The following is a 26553-nucleotide window of genomic DNA, read 5'->3' on the forward strand; positions in this document are numbered from 1 at the left end:
CCCTAAATGGCTACAATGGCCAGGATTGGGCCAGGCCCAAGTCCAGAACCTAAAACTCCAGCTAGGTTTCCCATGTGGGTGCAGGGTCCCAAGGACTTCTGCTTTCCCAGGTGCATTAGTAGGGACCTGGAGAGGAAGTGGAGCAGCTGGGACATGAACCAGTGTCCTTATGGGATGCTGGCCTTGCAAGCTATGGCTTAACCCACTGTGGCAAAACACCAGCCCCGAAAAAATCTTCAACATTTAAGAGAATCTAGCATACTAGTCTTATGATTTTACAAATGTTATTCAATATACATAATCATTAACAAATCTTTGCAGGGGTGGACATGTGTCACAGCAGTTAAAATCCCACTTGGAATGCCTTGGGTCGAGTCCCACTGCTGCTTCCAATCCAGCTTCCTGCTCATGTATATGCTGGGAAGTAGCAGATGATGTCAAGTGCTCAGGTGCCTGTACCCCAACATTGAGTTCCAGACTCCTGGCTTTAGACTGGTCTTTGTTGTCTCTTTGCCTTTCAAATTATATATAAATTATATATTTATATATTTGACATATTTTATATAAAATGTATTAAAATATGTATTTTAATTTGAGCAAATTCTCTAAGTTTTGGTTTATTAGGCAAGAAAGTTAATATACAAGTTCTTAAATGCCTTTTACTTAAGAAATGTAATCCGTAGTCATAGAATGGGGGCCTGGTAAGCTGCTGCCTGCCACGTGGGCATCCCACATAGGCACTGGTTGGAGTCCATGCTACTCCACTTCCTATCCAGCTCCCTGCTAATGCACCTGGAAAAACAGAAGATGGTTCAAGTGCTTGAGCCCCTGCACCCACGTAGGAGATCCAGATGTTGTTCCAGGCTCCTGGGTTCAGCCTGGCCTTGGCCTGGCCATTGCAGCCATTTGAGGAGTGACCAGGGGATGGAAACTATCTGGCACTCTGCCATACAAATAAAAAATAATTTTTTTAAAGTCACAGATGAAGTAAGCTGACATCAGACAATATACAAGCAAGAGTACTTTTAGTCTCCCTACAACCCCCTGAATCCTCACACTCCCTGCCTCCTTTTACTGATGCTCCTCCTACCAAAAGCTGCTCACATCAACAAAAATTCCATCCAGGAGCTTCGCTTCTACTTGGTGGTAAAAAAGCCGGTTAGGCATATTGCACATGCATCTCCATTGGAATTCCTCAACTCGTCCAGCCTAGCTTCTGGGACCCTCACTGAAGGCTGCCGTGGGACTGTTCCTGCTGAGGCCAGCGCTGAGCCCTCTGACACCCGAGCCACACTGCCCTCATCTGGACTGTGGGGCCCTCCCTGCCCCTGTCAACTGACAGCTCTCTGCTCTTACCTGCGGAGACAGGAGAGCATGGATCTAAGGGGTGGGGGTGGGGGTGGGGGCGGGACCACAGATTTCTCCAGGAAAGTTTCACCCCCCCCCCAACAATACTGTCAGAAGCCCTCTAACCCCCACAATTAAAAATTTCTCTTTCTCATCTTACATGGTAAGGAACACTATTCCACACACAAACCACACTAAAATTGTTTATTATAAAACCATTAAAACGTCATTTAAAAGCTCGATTTTGCAATAACTGAAACCACGACAGAATTAAGAACACTCGCCCCACACCTATCTCCATCCCCACCCCTTCATGGCACAATCGGAACTGAGCCTTGGGTCGGAACCTCCAGGCAGGAGTCCATCCGCAGGTAACGCCGTTCCTGTTCCAGGTTCCCGCACAGCGCAAGCGCGTGGTCTAGGTCACGGGTTCCGGACAGGCCTTAAATGAAGCGCCTGGAGGCCCACACGGAACCTTGCAGGCCCTTGGCCCACGCTCTGGCTAAAAAGAAAGCAGCTGGTCAGGGGCGGGCTTGTGGGGGTGCCTGGAGGGCGGCGCATTCCAAACCAGCGTGCATCAGCATCACCTGGACCGAGGGCGTGTAGAAACACGGGCTCCGTGGGGCTGGGCTAGGCCGACGGCTCTGCATTTTTAAGCAGTTCCCAGGTGATGCTGATGCTGCTGGCCAGGCTCCCGCTTTAAAACCCACGGCCTGGTGTGCAGGCCTACGAAGGGATTTGGCGGAAGACGGCTCCCCAGAGGGGATGCTCTGGAACCCAGGGGGACACACACTCTCGGGTCCAGCCAGCGTCCCCTTTCCCAGCTGCATCTTGCACTCCCTGCCCCCAGGGATCTGGGGTAGACCTGGCAACGGTTTTCAGATCTACTCACAGCCTTCAGCCTAAAGAACTGGGGTGAGCCCGGGAAGCGAGGACAGAGGGTTCCGGCTCAGGGCCCCTGGGGCCGCTCACCTCGATTTCTGCGGATCCGAAGCTGGAAAGATGCTGACACGATCAGGAGCATCGCAAGGGTCTGTAGGAAGGGTCGTCCGTAAATGAAGATCAGGACTCCACCCAGCGGGTCCAGTTCGATACTGAGTAAGACGATGCAGGTCCTCTGGAAGGCCGCCAGCATCTCGCCGTTCACGCCTGGGTGGGGAAGGGAACGCTAAGCCGCGGGCGGGGAGGCAGGCAGGGATCAGATGCAGTGGCTGACTCAAGGAACAGGGACACCCAGCTTTGGGTGCACCAGGCTGGGACCAAATGTGGAACCTGCGATTTCAAAAAGCGTCCAGGGGTCTTGGATTTAGGCGCCCCTCGGGAGGAGAGGTAGGCACTGGACCTGACGCGGCAAACAGGGCCTGCGAGGGCCGGAGCTGCGACTCCCTCACCAAACAACGCTGCGAAGATCCACGACTCGACGTAAACGACTTGCGGCAAGTGCTGGACCCCCAGTAACCAAACCAGCCGTGGGGCGCGGCCACGCCCAGCGGGCCGGCGGGGACCTCCGGGCAGCATCCTGCCACCGCCGGCCAGGCGCAGGGAGAGGGCAGGACAGGGGCCGGGGCCGGCGCCCTCTTACACGCCGCCCGGGTCCGCCCCTTCCGCGGCCTGCCGCCCCTCCGCCCCGCGCTGGGTTTCGCTATGCTCTCCGCCGGTTTTATAGCTCTGGGATGCTCTCCACTCCTACCCTTCGTTAGCCCTCTCAGAGGCCTAAGGACCCTGGAGCAGACTCCCCCAGGTCGCCAGGCTCGGCGTGTGCGAGGGGCTCGAGCTCACAGCACTGCTTCGGGGGTCTCGGGCCGGGGATCCGTGAGTGCCAAGGAGAGGGAATGTGGAGGTAGAAGTGGGCGGCAGAAAAATGGGACGCACCTCTTTTCTGAGCATTCCCCCATCCCTCGAGCCTCCACGTCCTCTGGAAGGCCCCTTTCCCTGCTAGTCCGTGTTCTCCCCCACGTCTTGGGAGCTGCACCTGCTCTCCTGCGGCAAACTGCGCCCTTGGGCACAGGCTGCTGCCTGCACTCAGCGAGCCGCCGGCTTAAATCGTGAACGCGCTCGCCAAGGTGGAGGCTCCTGAGACCTGAACCAAGTGTTTTGGAGAACAGGTAAATTGCATTTGGGCTCCAGGGTCTTTGGCACCAAGAAGGAAGCCGTTCCTAAAATGCTGGTATTTTGCGGGCTTGAACTTTGCTGAGCGTAGTGAACAAGCAGGTATCCGGAGGCGGGTGAACCCGGACCATGACAGCTCGGATCAGTGCATGCTTAAGAGGGGCCCCAGCCCCTGGTGCTTTGGATCCACCTCAGGACTGAGCTTCACCTCACCGATCTGGGTAAAGGAAAAAACTGATACCTTTTATGGGCAATGGCTATTTATGTCCCCAGAGCCTGGTGGTGGGACGCTGCAGCTCCTGACTTGAAACCCTAAATGTGGGTGGCTTTGCCGGCAGGTGTGTTGGAGGTGCCTAAACAGCCTTCACAATGGACGGACAGGACCAGGCATCAGCATTTACATGGGAACAAACTGGAGAAGGTAGTACGTGGATGGTACCAGGCAGGCCTTGTTTGCAGTCCTGAGTTGGCCATTCACCAGTTATGTGATCTTGCGCTGTTTACTTATGTGACCCAAGGTTTCCAGCCTGAAGAGGAAAATAACCATCTTTCCCTTGCAAGAATGAGAGAGAAAGGAGTTCAAGTATTTGAGGGCTGCTCGGGGTAAAGCTTGGCTGGTATTTTTTGCATGTTGCTGTTACACTGGAGAACACTTCCCTGTCCTGTCCTTAGAAACACACGCAGTCCTCTCTCTCCGTGCTGAACAAGGATAGAGGCGCTCTTTCCTCTTAATGTACCTGACTTGATACTTGCATTTATAATAGCTACTTTCCAGTTATATCATTCCTGAGCCAAAGGCACGGAACCATATTTTAAAAAGATTTATTTCATTTTATTTGAAAGGCACTTAAGGGAGATGGGGGATGGGGTCGGGCAGAGGGTAGAGAGGGAGAGAGATTCATTCCATCTGGTTCAGCTCCCAAATGATTGCAAGGGACTGGGGCTAAGAGGAGCCAGGAGCCTGGAACTCCATCCGGGTCTTCCACATGGGTGGCAGGGGCAAAAGCACTTGGGGTATCTTCCACTACTTCCCCAGGTGCATTTGTGGGGAACTGGATCATAAATAGAAAAGTTGTGACTTGAACTGGTGCTCGTGTGGGATGCTACTCATATGGGATGCTGGTGTTGCAGGCGGCAGCTTAACCTGCTGAGGCATGATGCTGACCTCTGAGCTGTATTTTAAATTTTGAAGTTTATTGAAAGGCAGAGAGTTAGAGATCTCCCGTCCACAGGTTCACTCCCCAAATGCCAGGGCTAGGCAGGTTGAAACCAAAGGCTGAACTCGATGCAGGTGAAGGACTAGGTCTTCTCCTGCCCTTTTGTTTGACATTACATGGATTCAGGACAATCACAGAATTTTCTGGACTCACTGTTTGCTGTTATGTCAAGGTTGGATATTGATCCTCAAGCAAGGGAAGATTTCCTTGGGTACTAGACTAAACTGTTTTACACACTTGACGACCATGTGCAGTACATTTTTGGGTCCTAGATGAGTCAACTCCTTTAGATGGGTCATCTGCAAGTTGGACCCAGCTTAGACAGCCATCTGTCCTCCCCCCGCCTCAAGGAATTTACCCTGAGATCCGTGCTAACTTCCTGGAATCTGCACATGTACCATCAAGTGTGTATGTATAGCTTTCAACATATTCTCTTAAGGTAGCACTGGTCAACAGACTATTCTGCCTTGATGGAAGTATACATTAGTGTTGTCCAAAATACCAAAATACAGTAGTCACATGTGGCTACTGAACATTTGAAATATGATTAGAGGTAGGAGAAATTGTTTTTAAATTCTAATTTTAAATTGCATATGCAAGTAGTAGCTGCTTTTTAATTTTTTAAAAAAGATTTATTTTATTTGAAAGGCAGAGTTAGGGAGGAAGACACACAGATCCTTCTTCTGCTGGTTCACTCCCCAGTTGGCCACAACAGCTGGAGTTGGGCTGATCCAAAGCCAGGAGCTTCATCCGGGTCTCCCACGTGGGTGCAGGGGCCCAGGTACTTGGGCCATCTTCCACTGCATTCTCGGGCACACTAGCAGGGAGCTGGATTGGAAGTGGAGCAGCCGGGACTTGAAACAGCACCCATGTGGAATGCTGGTGCTGCAGATGGCGACTTTCCCACTATGCCATAGCGCCGGCCGCAACTCGTAGCTACTATATTATCCAATCTTTCTCCTTCACCGTAACAGCACATCAAGGCCAGTGTTGTGGTTCAGCAGGTTAAGCTGCCACATGCAATACTAGCATCCAATATGAGCACTGGTTTGAGTGCCAGCTGCTGACTCTCTGTCCAGTATTGTTAATGTGTCTGGGAAAGCCATGGAAGATTGTCCAAGTGTTTGGTCCCTGCCACCCATGTGGGAGACCAGATCGAGTTCCAAGCTCCTGGCTTTGGCTTGATCCAGCCCCAGCCATTGCAGTCATTTGAGAAGTAAACCATTTAGTGGAAGATATCCCCTCCACCCCACCCCCCTACTTCCTATAACTCTGCCTTTCAAATAAATTAATAAACCCTAGAAAAAAAGAATAAATCTGCTGCCTGCAATGGCAGCATCCCACATCAGAGCATCAGTTTAAGAGTCCTTGCTGCTCCACTCCAGCTCCCTGGTTACGTGCCTGGGAGAGTACTTGGGCTCCTGCTGCCCACGTGGGAGACCTGCATGAAGTTCCTAGCTCCTGGCTTCAGCCTGGCCCATTTGGGGAGTGAACTAGTAGTTGGAAGATCTCATTCTTCTCTGTCACTCTGCCTTACAAATAAATAAAATTAAGTTTTAAAAAATAAGCACAGATTTAGAATTTAACAGGTTTTGTCTTACACATGGAGTAAACTACCAAGTCAAATGTCAAGACATTACATTGAAATGTTATCAATGTTAACCCCTTCAGAATGAATTGTAAGCACAGCTTTGCATAAGAATAGTAAAAGTAAAAGCAAAGAAGAAGGAAGAAAAGGTTGGGAGGTCTATTTATCAGCTTTTGCTCTTTTGCTTTGTTATGCATGTAGCAAAGTACCATTGCCTATCAGCTTACAACCACAGTTTTTTTTTTTTTAAGATTAACTTTATTTGAAAGGCAGAGTTACAGAGAGATAGGGAAAGACAGAGAAATCTTCCACCCATTGGCTCGCTCCCCATATGGCCACAACAGACAGGGCTGGGCCAGGCTGAAGCCAAGAGCAGCTTCTGAGTCTCCCACATGGGTGCAGGGGCCCAAGCATTTGAGCCATTCTCCACTGCTTTCCCAAGTACATCAGCAGGGAGCTGGATCAGAAGTGGAGCAGCTGGGACTTGAACTGGTGCCCATGAGGGATGCCGGCACTGCAGACAGTGGCTTAACACGCTGTACCACAGCACCAGCCCCTTTTGCTTTTATATTGTTTATGTGTAAGTTGTCTTCTCTCTTCAGCCCCATCTAGGACATGCTAATCTTATGCCCAAAGAGAAGGCAGATTCATGTGATAGCTCTTGAAATGTCTTCAGATTTCACGGACAAAAGATGTCAGGCTTGGTCATGTAACATGAATGGAGTGGGAAGTATATAAACTCCTTTCCCAGGGGGAGGTACTAAGGAAGAAATAGAGAACGGGGCCTACCTTTCCATTGTAGAAAGAGCCAAATAGTCATAAAATGTATGAGAAAGCAAATGAAAATAAACTAAAACTGTGTTTATCTATACAATATAGTATTATTCAGTGATGAAAAATGACCAAGCCACAGAAAGCTGTGGAGGAACCTACATTGCTAAGTGAAAGAAGGCAGTCTGAAAAGGCTCTAGAAAAGGATGATTCCTACTATGACCTTCTGGAAGGGCAAGAAAGGCAAAAAGGCTGCCTGCAGTTTGGGGCGAGAGGTAAGGTGTGAATAGGTGATGTGCAGGGCACTTCTAGGCAGTGAAATTCTCCTGTATCATACAATGCCGTGAATATTTAACAGAATGCATTTTCAAATCATAGAACTTTACAACACAAGGAGTGAGCATTAACGTATGTAAATTCAAAAGAAGTCATGTAGGAGATTGGAAAATCCCAGAAAAGAATCCAGACAAGAAAATATAATGATATTACAAACGCGTGAAACAACATACTGAAGGCAGAGGCTGCCTGTACACAGATGCCTGTAGTTGCAGGCTTGTCCTCATGTAAATGACAGTTTTTACGCTAAAACTTAATTAGCAGGTAAACTCAAAATCTTCCATGTCCTTTTATTTAATGATCTCTGGGAAATTTCATGATGAAGCTTCCTTTGAAAAAGCATCCTAAAATTTCTAGAACAAAGGCATCTCTACCTAGATGGAATGCACAGGAAGAATGAAACACCATAAATAAAATTTTATCTCTACCTCGTGACCAACAACTCCTGAAATTACAAATCTGACTAATTTGCAAAGATGTGAGGAGTATATCAGGGTTGTCCAAATGTTAAGTAAAAAAGGCAGACATTAGATTAAAATATGCACAGTCAAATGTTCATTCCTGGGCAGTGCTGGTGTTTTTCACCCATGTTCTTAAAAGATGATCAAGGAGAACTGACCGATTATCTCTCTATGGCAGACTTAGTCCCTAACTAAGACAGGCAGCTACTTACAACACATTCACACATATCAACAATTCGTCACAGAAAACCCTTGAAAAAAGGTCAAATGACATCCAAGTTAACAACGTAATAGATTTGAAGAATTTTAACACCAAATAAATAAAAAGATGTTGACCATGTGAAGAATCCTTGAAGATAAAAACAGGATGGGGATCCTAATAAAAAAATTAAAGAACATAAGAACATGATTAGGAAATTCACAGGGAAAATAATTAACTTGGATGGACATGAGATGATCTACCTATTATGAAATACATGTTAAGATACACAAAAACAAAATCAGTACCACATATCTCTGACTTCAAGATTTACCATGAAGCTACAGTAACCACACCAGTGGTGAGAGACTAGACAAACCAATCTGTGAAACAGAATAGAGCATCCAGAAATAGACCCACACAACTGATCTCTGACAAAGGAGCAAAGCTAGCACAATGGAGAAAAGAAAACAAATGGTACTGGAACAGTTAGAGAGCCACATGGGGGAAAAAAAAACCTAGACATAAATTTGTCACAAAAATTACCTCAAAATGGATTTTAGGCCTAAATATAAAATAAACTATAAAATTCCTAGAAGATAACATAGCAGAAAATCTAGATGGTCTGAGATTTGTTGATGACTTTTTAGATACAACACCAAGGGCATAATTCATGAAAAATAATAGATCAGCTAGTTCTTAAGAACCTTTGTTCTGTGTAAGATATATATATATATTTTTGACAGAGTGGACAGAGAGAAAGGTCTTCCATTGCCGTTGGTTTACCCTCCAATGGCCGCTGCGGCCGGCGCGCTGTTGCCAGCGCACCGTGCTGATTCGAAGGCAGGAGCCAGGTACTTCTCCTGGTCTCCCATGGGGTGCAGGACCCAAGCACTTGGGCCATCCTCCACTGCACTCCCGGGCCACAGCAGAGAGCTGGCCTGGAAGAGGGGCAACCGGGACAGAATCCGGTGCCCTGACTGGGACTAGAACCCGGTGTGCCGGCGCCGCAAGGCGGAGGATTAGCCTAGTGAGCCACGGCGCCGGCCTGTGTAAGATATTCTTAAGAAAATCAGAAGTTACAGACTGGGAGAAAATGCCTCCAAAACACATATTTGAAAAAAGACTATCATATCCAAAACTTATAAAGAACTCAACAAAAAGGGAAAAAACAACCCATTTAAAGATGGGCTTTACAACAACACAGTGGGATAAGCCAACAATTGACACCAGTATCAAATTTCAGAGTGCCAGTTCCAGTCCTAGATGCTCCACTTTCAATGCAGCTCCCTGCTAATGTACCTGCTATGGAAAAGTTTTTCCATAATATGCATTTTCCTTGAACTTTCTGAAGAACCCTGGTAAAGCTTTATGATATAACAATCAATTTGGGGGCCACTGCGTAGTGGGTAAAGCCACTGCTTGTGAAGCTGGCATCCTAGGTGGGTGCCAGTTCGAGTCTCGGCTGCTCCACTTCAGATCCAGCTCCTTGTTAGTGTGCCTGGGAAAGCAGCAGAGGATGACCCAAGTGCTTGGGCCCCTGCACCCATGTAGGATATCTGGAGGAAGCTCCTGGATTTGGTCTGGCCCATCCCTGGCTGTTGTGGTTATTTGGGGAGTAAACCAGCAGATGGAAGATCACTATCTCTTATTCTCTGCAACTATGACTTTCAAATAAGTAAATAAAATTTTTTAAAAAAGACATAAAAATATAAAGATATCATAATTAGATGGGATTAACCCCAGGAAGACAAGGTTGGTTCAACATTCAAATATCAGTAGGTCTACCACAGCACCAGATTAAAGAAGAAAAACCACAAGGTCAGTCAATTAATGCAGAAAAAGCATTTAATAGACTTTTTTTAACTTTTATTTAATGAATATAAATTTCCAAAGTACAGCTTATGGATTACAATGGCTCCCCCCCCATAACTTCCCTCCCACCTGCAACCCTCCCATTTCCCATTCCCTCTCCCCTTCCATTCACATCAAGATTCATTTTCAATTCTCTTTATATACAGAAGATCAGTTTAGTATACATTAAGTAAAGATTTCAACAGTTTACACCCACACAGAAACACAAAGTGAAAAATACTGTTTGAGTACTAGTTATAGCATTAAATCACAATGTACAGCACATTAAGGACAGAGATCCTACATGAGGAATAAGTGCACAGGGACTCCTGTTGTTGACTTAACAAACTGACACTCTTATTTATGGCATCAGTAATCACCCTAGGCTCTTGTCATGAGTTGCCAAGGCTATGGAAGCCTTTTGAGTTCACCGACTCTGATCAAACAAGGTCATAGTCAAAGTGGAAGTTCTCTCCTCCGTTCAGAGAAAGGTACCTCCTCCTCTGATGACCTGTTCTTTCCACTGGGATCTCACTCGTGGAGATCTTTCATTTAGTTTTTTTTTTTTTTTTTTTTTTTTTTTTTTTTTTGCCAGAGTGTCTTGGCTTTCCATGCCTGAAATACTCTCACGGGCTTTTCAGCATTTAATAAACTTCAACATCCTCCATGATTATAAAAAGAAAAGCAACGAGGGCTGGCACTGTGGCATAGCATGTAAAGCCACCACCTACAGTTCCAGTATCCCATATGGGCGCTGGTTTGAGTCCTGGCTGCTCTACTTCCGATCCAGCTCTTTGCTATGGCTTGGGAAAGTAGTAGAAGATAGCCTGAGTCCTTGGGCCCCTGCACCAGCATGGGAAACCAGGAAAAAGCTCTTGGCTTCGGATTAGCTCAGCTCTGGCTGTTGCAGCCATCTGGGGAATGAACTAGCAGATGGAAGACCTCTCTCTCTCTCTTCCTCTGCCTTTCAAATAAATAAATCTTAAAAAAAAAAAAAAAGGCATGCATTTAACATCATACCTAATAATAGAAGACTAAATGCATTCCCCTTAAGATTAGATACAAGGCAAGGAAGGGGCAGGAAGAAGGTATTACAGAGGGACAGAGAAAATTTCGAAGGATAGTAGATATGTTCATTATCTTGATTATGGTGATGGTTTCATCTCAAACTTATCAAATTGTATACTTTATATACCACTTATTCTATGTCAGTTATACCTCAATAAATCTCAAAATTTTCAAAAACAAAACAAGGTAAACAAACCCCAACTAGAGGCCAGTGCTGCGGCACAACAGGTTATGCCACTGCTTGCGAGGCTGGCACCCATACTGGAGCACCAGCTCAAGTCCTGGCTGCTCTGCTTCCAGTTCGGTTCCGTCCGTCCGTCCGTCCGTCCTTCCTTCCTTTTCCCTCCCTTCCTCCTTCCTTTTCCCTCCCCCCTCCCCTCCCTGTCTTCCCTTCCCTTTTTTAAGATATATTTATTTGAAAGAGTTACACACACACACACACACACACACAGAGAGAGAGAGAGAGGTCTTCCATCCACTGGTTCACTCCCCAATTGGCTGCAATGGCTGGAGCTGTGCAGATCCAAAACCAGGAGCCAGGAGCTTCTTCCAGGTCTCCCACATGGGTGCAGGGGCCCAAGGACTTGGGCCATCTTCTACTGCTTTCCCAGGCCATAGCAGACAGCTGGATCGGAAGTAGAGCAGCCAGGACTCAAACCAGCGCCCATATGGGATACTGGAACTGTAGGTGGCGGCTTTACATGCTATGCCACAGTGCTGGTCCCTCCAATCCAGTATCCTGCTAATGCATCTGGGAAGGCAGAGAAAATAGCCCCAGCACTTGAGCCCGTGTCAACCATGTGGGAGACCAGGATGAAGTTCTTGGCTTTTGGCTTCACCCTATGCCAGAACTGACTATAATGGCCATTTGGGGGAATGAACCAGCAAATGGGAGGACCCCCCCCCCCCCACCCTCGCTCCCTTTTCTCTGTCACTGCCTTTTTTTTTTTTAAAGATTTATTTTATTTCTTTGAAAGACAGAGTTACAGAGAGAGGTAGAGACAGAGAGAGAGGTCTTCCCATCTGCCTGTTCACTCCCCAGATGACCGCAATGGCCGGAGCTGTGCCAATCTGAAGCCAGGAACCAGGAGCTTCTTGTGGTCTCCCATGCGGGTGCAGGGGCCCAAGGACTTGGGCCATCTTCTACTGCTTTCCCAGGCCATAGCAGAGAGCTGGATCAGAAGAAGAGCAGCCGGGACTAGAACCGGTGCCCATATGGGATGCCGGCACTGTAGGCTGGGGCTTTAACCCGCCATGCCACAGCTCTGGCCCTGTTACTGCCTTTCAAATAAATAAATAAGTAGATCTTTCAAAACAAAAACAAAAAACAAAAAACAAAAAACAACAACACAACCAGATACCTTTGCATATCTATCATAAAAGCCAAAACTTTTAAAATAACAACTTACCATTCCAAACTCTGGCATGGAAACAAATGAACAGATTTATAATAGTGAATTAAGAAAAGTACAAAAAACAGCCACTTTTTTTTTTTTTTTATGACAGAGTGGACAGTGAGAGACAGAAAGGTCTTCCTTTACCGTTGGTTCACCCTCCAATGGCAGCCGTTGCTGGCGTGCTGTGGCCGGTGCACCACATTGATCCAAAGCCAGGAGCCAGGTGCTTCTCCTGGTCTCCCATGCGGGTGCAGGGCCCAAGCACCTGGGCCATCCTCCACTGCACTCCCGGGCCACAGCAGAGAGCTGGCTTGGAAGAGGGGCAACCAGGACAGAATCCGGCGCCCCGACCGGGACTAGAACCCGGTGTGCTGGCGCCGCAGGCAGAGGATTAGCCTAGTGAGCCGTGGCGCCGGCCGCCACCATTTTCAACACACAGAATTCTCTGTGACTGTGAAGATCCTGGCAGGATCTGCGCAGTACCAAATAACACCAGCACACACTCCCATAAAAGTCCTGGAATGGAGCCGGCGCCATGGCTCAATAGGCTAATCCTCCGCCTTGCGGCGCCGGCACACCGGGTTCTAGTCCTGGTCGGGGCGCCGGATTCTGTCCCGGTTGCCCCTCTTCCAGGCCAGCCCTCTGCTGTGGCCAGGGAGTGCAGTGGAGGATGGCCCAGGTGCTTGGGCCCTGCACCCCATGGGAGACCAGGAAAAGCACCTGGCTCCTGGCTCCTGCCATCGGATCAGCGCGGTGCGCCGGCCGCAGCGCGCCAGCCGCGGCGGCCATTGGAGGGTGAACCAACGGCAAAGGAAGACCTTTCTCTCTGTCTCTCTCTCTCACTGTCCACTCTGCCTGTCAAATAAAAAATAAAAATAAAAATAATAATAAAAAAAAAAGTCCTGGAATGGGTGCTAACATAAGACTCTTTGTAGTTTAGTCTGAGTCTCTAAAATTGGAAAAAAAAAATAGGGGCCAAATATCCCCACATTCTATTAGAGGAAGTCAGAGCATCTACAGAGGGCTCGCATAGGGGGTTGCTTGGCAAAAATCCAGTTTAACCAGCATTAGCCCATCACCCAGCTGCAGCAGATACACAGAAGGCTGAGGCTTCAAAGAGTTAAGATTTTCCTTTTTTTGGACTGAAAATTTATGGTTTTATAATTAAGATAAGCCTTGTGCTTTATTTAATAATTTCTTTAAAATTTGTGTCCATTTCCCATTGAAGAAGACAAGGGATACTTTCCAACCTCTCTCAAGCCAAGAGAAAGGTTTTTAGGAAAACCACCGATGTATTTTCTCCTGGATCCTCTAGAACTGATGGAACACAGAGATTTGTGAGTGACTGACACCTGAAAAGGTCTACAGACAAAAGCTGCCCAGATGGCAAAGCAAGGAAAGATGACTCAAGTGGAATCAAGAGGTGTTTCCTCTGGTAGGGGGCAGAAGCCACAGCAGCAAACCCACAATTCTTTTAAGACTCATGTTAATCATTTAAACAAGACTGTGCTGATAAATTGAGAGAAGGGGCTAGAGTCAGATTATATGAGTTAATTTAAACAGTGACTCAAACTAATGTATATTAGAATCACCTGGAGGGCTTCTCGACTTTTTTTTTGAAAGGCAGAGAGAGCGAGCCAGAGCGAGAGCCAGAGCGAGAGCCAGAGCGAGAGCCAGAGCGAGAGCCAGAGCGAGAGCCAGAGCGAGAAGTATTCCACCCACTGGTTGATTCCCCAAATAGTTGCAACGGCTAGGGCTGGGCCAGACCAAAGCCAGGAGTCAGGAACTTCTTCTGGGTCTCCCACGTGGGTGCAGCGGCCCAAGCACTTGGGCCATCTTCTGCTTTCCAGGTGCATTAGCAGGAAGCCAGATTGGAAGTAGAGCAGCCAGGACTCGAACTGGTGCCCATATGGGTGCTGCTGGTGTTGCAGGCAGGGGTTTTACCTGCTACGCCACAAGGCCGGCGCTGAGTATTTGAACTTCTAACAAGTTCCCAGTTGATGTTGGTCCAAGGACCACTTAGAGAATAAATGTACTAGCACTCTAAACCTCCCTCAGTTTCAATTTTCACACTGATAAAATGGCAAAATAGGGATCCACACCGTAGCCACGGCTTACAATGCCAGAATCCCATATGGACGCTGGTTTGAGACATAGTTGCTCCACTTCCAATTAAGCTCCCTGCTAATGGCCTGAGAAAGCAGTGGAAGTTGGCTCAAGTATTTGAGTCCCTGACACCCATGTGGGAGATCTGGAAGAAGCTCCTGGCTCCTGGCTTCGGATTGGCCAGTGGATGAAAGATCTGTCTCTCCTCTCTCTGTAATCCTGCTTTTCAAATAAATCTTTTTTTTAATGGCAAAATAACAGATGTTGCTTCTATTAATGGTTATAAGCCCTTGCAATCATGTGAGAGACCCAGAAAAAGCTCCTGGCTCCAGATTGGCCGCTCGCTCGCTCGCTCTCTCCCTCTCCTTGTCTGTAACTCTGCCTCTCAAATAAATAAATCTTTAAAAAAAATTAAAAAATGAAGGCTAATGGGGAGCTATGGAAGTGCTGATGTTTGAATTGCTCAGACCTTATTATAGTAGTCTATGTTCAAATACGTGGGCAAAACAGGGGAATCAATGTCAGATGGAATGAAGAGAACACCTTATTTTAACCTACAAGCCAGTCTGCCAACATAAGCTTCCATGTGTGTCCTGCTAAGAATGCTTCACACATACACTCATATACATACAATAGATGCACTGTATGTAGATTTATTCAAAGATTAGTAAGTAGGAATTCTCTTTGGCTACACAAAGTGTAACTGTTCCACTGGGCTTAGTGTTATATGTATTATTCCAAAACCTAGACACTAAATACAAGCAAATTAATTCATATCATGTTCAACTTTTGCAGAAAAATCCAGCTATGCAAATCATGGGTAATTTTGTACTCCCTATATTTTTGCTTCAGTGCCTTCAACCAAATCCCCTGAAAAATACTAGTACACTGTCTCTCCCTTTACATCCTGCACATAGGATTTGTGGTAAGCAGCTTTGTTAGTAGGATCTTTTGCACACTGAGCCAGAATCTGCTTCTACAGGCTTTCAAACACTGGAACTTATTTCAGCTTCTAGGATATCAGAATAAGTCAGATTCATGTTTTGTTAATGACAAGCCTTCAAGATTTGACAGATGTCTTGTGTTCTCCCATCCAACCCAAATCCTTCTTCATTCATCTTATGCCATTATCTAAAAATATCATGTTTATTGTTAAAGAAAATAATTCACAATTAGTAAGCTTGAGTTTAATCAAAGAAAACAACAGACTCTCTTTCCCCAAGAAATACAGAAGTTTATGCATGAAGGCCATGCCCCCTCAATCCTACGGTCGCTCTAGTGAAAATTGGTCACTTATTGGGAAAGTACTATATCCAAATTTAAAGATGTAATTAGTTCCCCTTTTGGAGTAAAAATTAAATAACCAAGGACTACCTCAAGAAATTTTCCATGGCTCCTAGCCCTGCCTTCTAGCCCTGAGATCTATAAATTATATATATATATATTTTTTCTTTTGCATCCAGCACAACTAGGCCATCCAAGTATTCAAACTAGATGGAGCTACCTCAGGGGAGGTCCCATTTGTGATGTGGGCAGAAGACCCAGCTTAGCTTTGGCAGCTCCAGGAAAAAGGCTCAAACCCAAGGTATGAGAGCCAACACAAATAATGCTGCAAAGGACAGCCTTGTACAGAAGTAACACATTAATAATTCCATAAGACAGTCTCTAGAACTTACAGTATTGAATAACAGAATGTCAGCAAAACTTTTCCCAAAGTAACATTGTCTTTTTTTTTTTTTTGACAGGCAGAGTGGACAGTGAGAGAGAGAGACAGAAAGGTCTTCCTTTGCCGTTGGTTCACCCTCCAATGGCCGCCGCGCTGCGGCCGGCGCACCGCGCTGATCCGATGGCAGGAGCCAGGAGCCAGGTGCTTTTTTTCCTGGTCTCCCATGGGGTGCAGGGCCCAAGCACCTGGGCCATCCTCCACTGCACTCCCGGGTCACAGCAGAGAGCTGGCCTGGAAGAGGGGCAACCGGGACAGAATCCGGCGCCCCAACCGGGACTAGAACCCGGTGTGCCGGCGCCGCTAGGTGGAGGATTAGCCTAGTGAGCCGCGGCGCCAGCCTATTTTTTCTAATTTTTTAAAAACTTTTATTTAGTAAATATAATTTCCAAAGTACAGTTTATGGATTACAATGGCTTCCCCCCCCCCGATCTAGTATTAATTTCATTTATGATTTCTGTTTTTGATATTGAATTTATAGAAACCTAAGATTATATAAGTAATGACTTAAATATTCTTCTTTCTCCTAGTTTTTAGTCTTAAATTGTAATGAATCTATATTCATTATGCATCATCTATATTTTTATACTCATACTTTATATTCAAAGAAATGTAGAGATAGCTACCTTTGCCTCTTTTTCTCTTAAGTAGATGTTGAATCATTTAGAAACTTTCCTATAGTTTACTCTGAACAGCTAGTCTCTACTCTTCCTTATATATTCCAATATATATACTTGAAATGAAATGTGATAGGGTGGAATTGTGGCCCAGTGAGCTAAGCCACCGCCTCAATGCTAGCTAGCATCCCATATCAGAGCACCAGTTTAAGAGCTGGCTGCTCTATTTCTAATCCAGCTCCCTGCTAACGTGCCTGGGAAAGCAGTGGAGCATGGCCCAAGTGCTTAGGCCCCTACACCCACGTGGGAGACCCAGATGGAGTTACAGGCTCCTGGCTTTGGCCTGAACCAATCCCAGCCATTGCATCCATTTGGAGTGAACCAGTGGATGGAGTGGCTTGAAGCACAAATGCTCTCTCTCTTTCCCTCTCCCCTTCAAATAAATAAATCTTCAACAACAACAAAAAGAAAATGTGATCAGCTAGTGTTCTACAACTCACTTTCCCCCAATATTCATGTATCTGACTTTTTCAAATACATATACTTTGAAATACATTTTAATCCTCCTGTTGAATAGAAGCAAAATTAAATCAATCTAGACAAGTTATTTTTTTCTAGTGCTATATCACCCAGTGTGGGAAAACATCACAGGTACCAGGAGAAAAGCTAAGTAACCCTAAGTAACTGCTACTCTTGGAAAGTTAGGTTATAGGGGCTGAGGAGTGCCCTCCTGAGCAACTCATATCACCCACCTTCTAGCCAGTCCTCAAAACCACCATCCTGGACTCACAGGACAATCCCCAACCCCACTAGTCGATCATCCTTTGCCCTTCACAAGACATACAGGCCTGGGTCTGCCAGTCTTCTGCGAGACTTTTACAAAAGCCCTCAAAAGAGATTTTCAGGGCTGGCATTGTGACATACTGAGTTAAGCCACCACCTGTGATGCCGCCACCCCTTACGGGCGCTGGTTCCAGACCTGGATGCTCCACTTCTGATCCAGCCTCCTGCTAATGTGCCTGGGAAAGTAGTGGAAGATGACCCAAGTGCTTGGGCCCCTGCAACCATATGGGAGAACTGGATGAAGCTCCTGGCTCCTGGCTTTGGTCTGGCCCAGCCCTGGCTGTTGCGGCCATTTGAGAAATGTGGCCATCTCTCTCTGTGTTTCTGCCTGTCTCTGTCTAACTGTCACTTTCAAATAAATGTTTTAAACAATCTTTTTTTTTTAATTAAAAAAATTTTTTTTTTGACAGGCAGAGTGGACAGTGAGAGAGAGAGAGACAGAGAAAGGTCTTCCTTTTCCCATTGGTTCACCCTCCAATGGCCGCCGCGGCTGGCACATCGCGCTGATCCGAAGCCAGGAGCCAGGTGCTTTTCCTGGTCTCCCATGGGGTGCAGGGCCCAAGGACTTGGGCCATCCTCCACTGCACTCCCGGGCCACAGCAGAGAGCTGGCCTGGAAGAGGAGCAACCGGGACAGAATCCGGTGCCCCAAGCGGGACTAGAACCCGGTGTGCCAGCGCCGCAAGGTGGAGGATTAGCCTATTGAGCCACGGCGCTGGCCCTTAAACAATCTTTTAAAAGAAAGAGAAAGAGAGAAAAGAGAGGAGAGAATTTTCCATCCTTTCCCTTATTACCCTTTCCACTGATGCAAGTCCTGGTTTCCTTTGCCTTACTTGTCCCCATCAAAGTCCCGATAGAAGATCAGGCTAGGAGTCCTGAGCATTAGACATTTTCTTTTTTTTCTTATCCTTTTCTGTTTTTAAAAAGATTTATTTGAATGACAGAGTTACAGAGAGAAGGAGACACACAGAGAGAGAGAGAGAGAATCTTCCATCTGCTGGTTTTCTCCCCAAATGGCCTCAATGGCCAGGCCAAAGCCAGGAGCTTCTTCTAGGTCTCCCACATGGGTGCAGGGGCCCGAAGACTTGAGCCATCTTCCACTGCTTTCCCAAGCACATTAGCAGGGAGCTAGATCCGAAGTAGAACACCAGGGACTCAAACCAGCACCCATGTGGGATGCTGGCACTGCATGCCAGGGCTTTAACCTGCTGCGCCACAGCACCAGCCCCCACCCTTCTTTCTCAATGATAAAACATAATGTATTGGCCGGTGCAGTGGCTCACTTGGCTAGTCCTCCGCCTGCGGCGCCGGCACCCCGGGTTCTAGTCCCAGTTGGGGCACCAGATTCTGTCCCGGTTGCTCCTCTTCCAGTCCAGCTCTCTGCTGTGGCCTGGGAGTGCAGTGGAGGATGGCCCAAGTACTTGGGCCCTGCTCCCCATGGGAGACCAGGAGGAGGCACCTGGCTCCTGGCTCGGATCAGCGCAGCGCGCCGGCCATAGCAGCCATTTGGGGGGCGAACCAACGGAAGAAGACCTTTCTCACTGTCCACTCTGCCTGTCAAAAAAAAAAAAAAGTATTTAGTTTGGCATTTTAAAAAGGCAATAATATATCCCTAATGCAACAACAATCACCATGCTTTCTGTTACAGCAAGAAAGAAGATAAACCCCAAGAAATTGTATCCAGATTTTGAGAGCAGGAGACAAATGTGGATAATCTGGTGCTTCTCTTATGGCTGCAGAGCTTATAAAGTGGCTAGAAGATCTTATGGAACTTTAGACAAATTGTACCATCCAAGTTTTTTTTTTTTTTTTTTTTTTTTTTTGACAGGCAGAGTGGACAGTGAGAGAGAGAGAGACAGAGAGAAAGGTCTTCCTTTTGCCGTTGGTTCACCCTCCAATGGCCGCTGCGGCCGGTGCACCGCGCCAATCCGATGGTAGGAGCCAGGTGCTTCTCCTGGTCTCCCATGGGGTGCAGGGCCCAAGCACCTGGGCCATCCTCCACTGCACTCCCTGGCCACAGCAGAGAGCTGGCCTGGAAGAGGGGCAACCAGGACAGAATCCGGTGCCCCGACCGGGACTTGAACCCGGTGTGCCGGCACCGCAAGGCGGAGGATTAGCCTAGTGAGCTGCGGCGCCAGCCACCATCCAAGTTCTAGTGCATATAGGTAACTCTGCTCAAAAAAAAAATTCTCACCTCTAGTTACCATATAATTTGTTTCAAATTTCTTCCAAATCACATTCCAGACACTTATTTTTGAAATATCTTCTGAAATCCTGAAATCCCTGCCATGTCTTCATTTTCGTTTTTCCCCTAGAACACTAATGCTGGAGAGGTGACAAAGAAGATATTCAACAAATTTGTCAACTGCATTCAACAAAGGTACTCAATAAATGAATAGATGGGAGCAGTGGAGAAGCAGGACAGAGGGACTAGAAAACAATCAGGGGGCCCAGCACTGTGCCGCAGCGGGTAAAGTCGCTGCCTGCGGTGCCGAGATCCCATATGGATGCTGATTCATGTCCTGGCTGCTCCACTTCCGACCCAGCTCTCTGCTATGGCCTGGGAAAGCAGCAGAAGATGGCCCAAGTCCTTGGGCCCCTGCACCTGCGTGGGAGACCTGGAAGAAGCTTCTGGTCCTGGCTTGGGATCAGTCCAGCTCCAGCCCCTGTGGCCATTTGGGGAGTAAACCAGCAGATGGAAGATCTCTGTCTTTGCCTCTCTGTAACTCTTTCAAATAAATAAATATATCTTTTTTAAAAAACTCAATGAACTGTACCTTAAAATGTTTTTGTTTCACTGCATATAAATTACATTCCAAATTTATTTTTAAAGTTACTGAGTGGGGCTGAAGTAGGCAGGCATACAGGTTAAAACTGATTAGGTCTGTGAGCTGGAAGATCACGCCTTTGCCATGTCCCTGTGTGATCTCATGCCCCTACCTGGCCACACTTGAGTGCCCACCAGCCAATCAGGTTAATTAACCACTCCCCTTTGGAAGTGGGTTAAAAGCCTGGGACACAGTGTGTCCCCCGCTCTCTTTTTTGCCCTGGTTCTTGCCAGGAGGGGGCTTGCTGTAGCCCTGCGCCTCCAGGGCTGTGGCCTTCAGGCCACCAGCCCTAGGCTTCCTGGCCTAGAATCTCCTCCACGTGGCTGGTTCCTGGTGCTCAGTATGAACCCAGATTTACCTCTCTTAAATAAAGCTTTCACTCTCCTATGCAACTTTCTCACTAAATAAAAGCCTAAAATGTACCATGCTGCTTTGTTTATCTGTGCCGGTATTTAGTATTATTCTCTAAATATTAGGCAAGAACCCTCTTGGGCTTATTAATATTTGAGATTTATTAACAAGCATATGGTGATATCACATGGCACCGCAAATTCCAGTAACATATGTGGCATCCCAGATGGCATTTCTGGGAAACTTTAAGGGGCCACATTTTCGTATAGATTTTAGGGGGTCATTTCCGATATCAGGGCCAGAGCTCTGGCGTAGTGGGTAAAGCCACTGCCTGCAGTGCCGGCATCCCATATGGGCACTGGTTCAAGTCCTGGCTGCTCCATTTCCGATCCAGCACCCTGCTATGGCCTGGAAAAGCAGTAGAAAATGGCCCAAGTGCTTGGGCTCCTGCACCTATGTGGGAGACCTGGAAGAAGCTCCTGGCTTCAGATTGGTGCAGCTCTGGCTGATGCAGCCATCTGGGGAGTGAACCAGAGGATGGAAGACCTCTCTTTCTCTGTGACTCTTTCAAATAAATAAATCTTAAAAAAAAAAAAAAATCAGGATACAAACTGAGATTCTAGCTGGCAGGAGAGAAAATAGTTCTGAGTGGTTCTACATATATGGACAGGTCACCTCCTGCTTACAACCCCTGGCTGACTTCTACAAGGTCTGTGAGGCACCGGGCCAATCTGCATCCCTCCCTTTCCAGCCTTGCAGTAGCCTGACCATTCTCTCGAGCTCCAGCTGTGCTGTGCTACTGCCTCCCAGGTCTCTGTGGCTGTGCTGCCCTTCCTCCTCACCAGGCTCACTGCTGCTGGTTACTCAGACCTCAGAGGTCCAGGAACCTCCCCTCACTCCCTGCCCATTTCAGCCTCCCAAGCACCATCAATCTCCCTGTCACATTTAGCACCACTGGAACTTTACAGATTCATAGACCCACATGACTCCTGGCCAAGCTGGAAAGTCACATGTCTGCAGAAACTGGAAGGTTTGCTCCATGCCACCCCAGAGGCACGGCAGTCCATCGAGGAATTGGGCACAGGTAAACCTCACAGCGCCTGTCCACATCCACTCTGCTTCCCTTTCCCTGGTGTAGCAACACAGCTGAATGCTAAACACTTCCCGTAGCCCTCAAAAGATTCAGTACACATTTAAATGTGAATACATAAACCCCTAAACCCCAGGGCAGTGCCGGACCTTCACGGTGCACTGGGAATATTCTGAGGATTGAGCTACTCACGCAAGAGCTGAATGGAGATCCAGCTGAGCAGGAGGCTCGTCAGCACCGGCTGTCTGTGTATTTATCTTAGCCACTTTGGGACCTGAGGATTTCACTTGTTTTAAAAAGGCTTTCCTGGACTCTGCCCTTCCTTCACCTCTCCCCACACTCAGTCCTTTTGTCTGACCCACCTTTGGGTGGATCCTTCTCATCTCCACCACAATAACTTGTTTTGTTTTCCTTGACCATAGCATTTGCCCTTGTTCGGGGCTTAAAGTTAGAAAAAGGGAAGCCACTCCAAGACTGTTTTTAATCTATTACTTTCAAAACTTTTCCTTAACTAAGTTCCTTATTTTGGTACTTTTTTGGCTTTTGGGTTGAATGAAACATTTTCTGCCAATTTATAGCATACTGTTGAATTTCATTTTTTACATTAATTAACATTTTACTGGAGTTATTTTCTACCTTTAGAAGCTCTGCTGGTAGCATTCTAGTAAGGGTACTGTGCTGGGTTCACATTGCTGGATTCAAAAGAATCCAGTTTACAATCCCACATACAATTCATGGTCAATTGGTTCTCTCAAGGGCGTAGGGTAGGTGCCACAACAGTTAGTCCATAAAGCAAATTCAAGCAGAAGTACTAAAGAAGCTTTATCTATCAGATCAGCGAGAAATTCTTATGTAAAGAACCAATTAAATGGAATACTTGGGGCCTGCCTGCATTGTGGCTAAGGGCATTCCATTCAGGTGCAGGCTGGAGTCCCAGCTGCTCCACTTCCAATCCAGCTCCCTGCTAATGGCCAGGGAAAAGGCATTGGAAGATGGCCCAAGTGTTTGGGCCTTTGCCACTTATGGAGATCTGGATGAAGCGCCTGGCTTTAGCCTGGCCCACCCCTGGCCTTTGATGCCATATATGGGAGTGAACGAGTAGAAGGAAGATTCTTCTGATTTCCAAAAAAAATTTGAAGTCTTTAAAAAAAAGAGGAATACCCAAATATAAGGAAGGAGTAAAATTAATCTACACCTATAATTGCTTGTATTTACCTTGAAAAAAAAAAATTCTGGAAGGACATGCAAGAACTTTTGTTGGAGAGTGGGAAATTGATAAATATGAAATGATAGAGGAGGGGGAAGAGATCCCATTTTTTTGCTGGTTAACTCCTCAAATACCAATAACAGCTGGGACAAGAGCAGGCTGAGGCTGGAGTGGGGAAATTCAGTCCAAGTCCAAGTCTCCCACACGGGTGGCAGGGACCCATCAGCTACTGCCTCCCAGGGTATGCAAGAGCAGGAAGCTGGAACTGGAGAGCAGGGATTCAAACCCAGGCACTCTGATATGGGATGCAGGTGTCCCAAGAGGCACTTTAACCACTAGGTCAAATGCCTGCCCCCATTTTAGGATTTTGACTCATGTGACTAATATTTAAAATACTGAATATTAAATAGTATGTGCTACTTAAAATGCTTTTTAGTCCAATGTAGTAAAAACCAGCAAGTGGGGAACATCTTAGGGTAACATCAAGCTAGTTCTATGGGGGGAAAATTGTATTCCCCATTCAGGTGGCTCTTCAACCACTGGGAGTAAGCCTTGCTTATAGCAATGTCTTCATGTACCCCAAATCCACTTTCCCTTTGGGTGCCTAAAGTATAATTCGAGTGTCCCTGAGAAATCTCAGAGGATCTGACAGGTTCTTATCTATCCTCCTCAGTCCCATTTTCTTCACATACTCCCATCTGTGTAATACTCTGAACAGATTAAATGCAAAAGATGAAAATTCAGCTAGCTACCTCCTGTCAAGAAATTGACAAGGATATAAAGCAGGTAGAATCAAGAAGGGCCCTGGCTCTTGCATACTGTTGTTTTGGAGACTGTTTTTCCTTTTATGTGTTGTACTAGAATTAACCTATTAGAGTTGCTGCGTTTAAACGCGAGTCAGGTAACTTCCAGAGAGCATCACATCTCCCGTAGGTGTGTGGTTCAGTACTGTAGGTACCGTCTGGTCCAAGACCTTTGATTCTAGCAAAGTGTGTCCTTGGACCTCTTCTGCTTTAAGGGTTTCAATGAAGGGTTAAAGAGCCATACCTCCCGCAGTGCTGCCCAGTTATCTACATTTATTTCCAATCCACCAATCACAATGTCAAGGAACTATTATTTAAAACTTTATTCTTCATAAGCAACTTTGGAATAAGATTTATGCCAGCACTCAGGGCAAAGGCAAAGACCCCAAACAGCTCGTTTCTCAATTAGGCAGGAGCAGGGTTTAAGCCATGCCTGAGTCACTGCAGCTCTGATCACAACCTAATCTCTACATCCTGGTCCCACACTGGCTGGAAGCTGGCCTCACTTCTTCCAAGAGCCTAGTTCGAGAGCACCCATGGCTTCCTCAAGTTTGAGCATCCCTGCGCCAGAAAGAGCAACAACAGCAGGGTGAGTATGGGGGGGCGGGGAGGGTGAACAGCTGGGGTTCGTTTCTGGGGCTCCTGGGCCTGGCGCTCTGGGCCTGAGATTCTCCGGAATCTCGGAACGTGGGACCACCAGGCCCATTCCAACATTCTCCGAAATGCCGGAAGAGGGAGGACGTTAGATAACCTAGCCAAGGGACCAGCCTCCTCCCCAAGGCGTCTGAGGACGGCCCAAGCGCCAACGAGGCTGGGTACTGGTGGCGGTGGGGAGGGGACAGGGAGAACCTAGGAACGAAGCCACCCCCGTGACATCCGCGGGAGCACCAGAGTCACCGAGTGTCTCACCACGCTCCTGCCGCTGGCGGTGCCACTCAGCCATGGACTGCAGCATCCACTTGGTCCGGAGCTTGTACATGTAGGAGCCGTAAACCACCACTTCGGTGAGGTCCGAAGATTCCAGAGCCTTCAGCTCGAGCATGGCCTTGCTCACTTGCTCAATGTAAGGGATTCGAGAACCGTCTGGGCCTGCAGGGGGAAGGAGATGAGGCCTCGGACCACCTAGACCGAACCACCCAGGCGCGGATGGGGCAGCCGGCACCAGACTGAGCACACTCACCAAACATGGCTTCCAGCAGCCGCGTCTGTACCTGCAGCACCTCGGGATCTTTCAGGTCTTCCGGAACCTTCACCCACGGAGGAATGTCCTTGCGTTTGGGGAGCGTTCCCATCTTGCCACTCCGGGTCCGACAGCAGGCCTAGCAACACCGCCCAGAGCCTCCACGCACGGGAAGTCTTGCGCCCCTGCGGCGCCGCCCACACAGGCCCCGCCCCCGGCCTGGGGCCCAATCCCACGCCCCCGGCGCTGCGGAGGTCCGGCCCCTTTGTGTCCCGTGGATGACCTTCTCCACCGCCTCGGGTGACCTCGGGAGACTCCGCCCCTCGGCCCAGCTGTAGTTAACCTGGGTTTTCCACCTGCCCAAGGGCTTCTGGCGGGGGTGGGGGTGATGTCGACTCTTCCCAATTGGTTGGGCCTGAAGCCTAGAAAGCAGGAATCCAGGCTTGAGCGATCGAGGACTGCTCTGGAACTGCTGAATGGGGTCCTCCTGTCCTGCACGTTCCAAAGGAGGGCTGTCTGGCCTTGGAGCCGCAGGGCGGGATCCCTGGCCTTCCAGGAACTCGGGGCGGCAGCAGGGGGTGGGGGGGGTGGGGGGTGGGGGGAGGTTCCAGCCAGCCAGCCGTTTAACAAAGACTTAACCGGTGGCGGGTGCTCTGGATTAGTAGGCTAAGCCTCCGCCTGTGGCACCGGTATCCCATATGGGTACCCGTTCGAGTCCCAGCTGCTCCTCTTCTGATCCACCATCCCTGCTGATGGCCTGGGAAAGCGATGGAGGATAGCCAAGTCCTTGGGCCCCTGCGCCCACGTGGGAGACCCAGAAGAAGCTCCTGGCTCCCAGCTTCAAATTGGCCTGGCTCAGGTCTTGGGGAGTGAACCAGCGGGTGGAAGACCTGTGTCTCTGTAACTCTGCCGCTCAAATAAAAACAAATAACAAACAAAAAAAAAGCAAACCCAAAATTCAGAAATCCATTATCTTACTTGAAGAGCTAGGGTTCAGAAGTGCCTCTGCGTTCGTGTCCCCCACCCCCAAGCCTCTGGTCCAGGAGCTTTTGAATCCACCTTGGTTATCCATCCCACGTGCACCCTGCTGACCACTGCAGTCCAAACCGGTCCACGCTTCATTCCACCTCTAAACAAACTTTTGAAACGATGCAGATGCACCAGATTCACGCAATGAGGGTGTGATTCTGATGTTTTACGGCTGGAGATGAAGCTGGCTTCTCCAGGGCCAAGTGCTGATACCATCTATCTTTCGCTCAGCTGAATATTGTCACAGCGTCTTCCGCAAACCTGCTAAAGTCAATGAGAAAACTGTGGGGTCTTTTACAAACGCCAGACTAATCAACTTAGAAAAAATCATCAGTGGCTACAACTATCAGATGAAGGCTATTGAGGAACTATAATTTCACAAAGCCTGGAAGTCCTAGCCCACAGCAGATGTGAATTACAAAGGAGATAT

General features: G+C 47.7%; 1 protein-coding gene across 2 annotated transcripts; it reads right to left on the minus strand.

Annotated features, from left to right (window-relative positions):
• Window positions 1-1499: 1499 nt before the first annotated feature.
• DPPA5 (developmental pluripotency associated 5) lies at window positions 1500-26004 on the minus strand. Of its 2 annotated transcripts, XM_051854154.2 has the most exons (4): window positions 25095-26004; window positions 24824-25003; window positions 2320-2496; window positions 1500-1849 (listed from the first exon to the last, which is right to left on the minus strand). In XM_051854154.2, exons 1-4 carry the CDS (start codon window positions 25204-25206, stop codon window positions 1791-1793), a joined length of 528 nt encoding a protein of 175 aa, XP_051710114.1. In that variant the 5' UTR covers window positions 25207-26004; the 3' UTR covers window positions 1500-1790. The 2 variants fall into 2 exon arrangements, with proteins under 2 accessions (XP_051710114.1, NP_001164726.1); NM_001171255.1 differs by lacking the exons at window positions 1500-1849; window positions 2320-2496 and adding an exon at window positions 24417-24475 and having other exon boundaries at window positions 25095-25206.
• Window positions 26005-26553: the final 549 nt, after the last annotated feature.

The sequence above is a fragment of the Oryctolagus cuniculus genome, chromosome 5 (genome assembly GCF_964237555.1).
Source record: "Oryctolagus cuniculus chromosome 5, mOryCun1.1, whole genome shotgun sequence".
In the NCBI taxonomy this organism is placed as follows: Eukaryota; Metazoa; Chordata; class Mammalia; order Lagomorpha; family Leporidae; genus Oryctolagus; species Oryctolagus cuniculus.

Excerpts from the sequence above, each read along its gene's own strand:
- DPPA5 (XM_051854154.2), bottom strand. The coding sequence starts at position 25,206 with ATGGGAACGCTCCCCAAACGCAAGGACATTCCTCCGTGGGTGAAGGTT. Across the intron at positions 25,004-25,094 it reads GCTGCTGGAAGCCATGTTTG|GCCCAGACGGTTCTCGAATC; the intron begins GTGAGTGTGCTC and ends TTCCCCCTGCAG. Across the intron at positions 2,497-24,823 it reads CCGCCAGCGGCAGGAGCGTG|GCGTGAACGGCGAGATGCTG; the intron begins GTGAGACACTCG and ends TTCCCCACCCAG.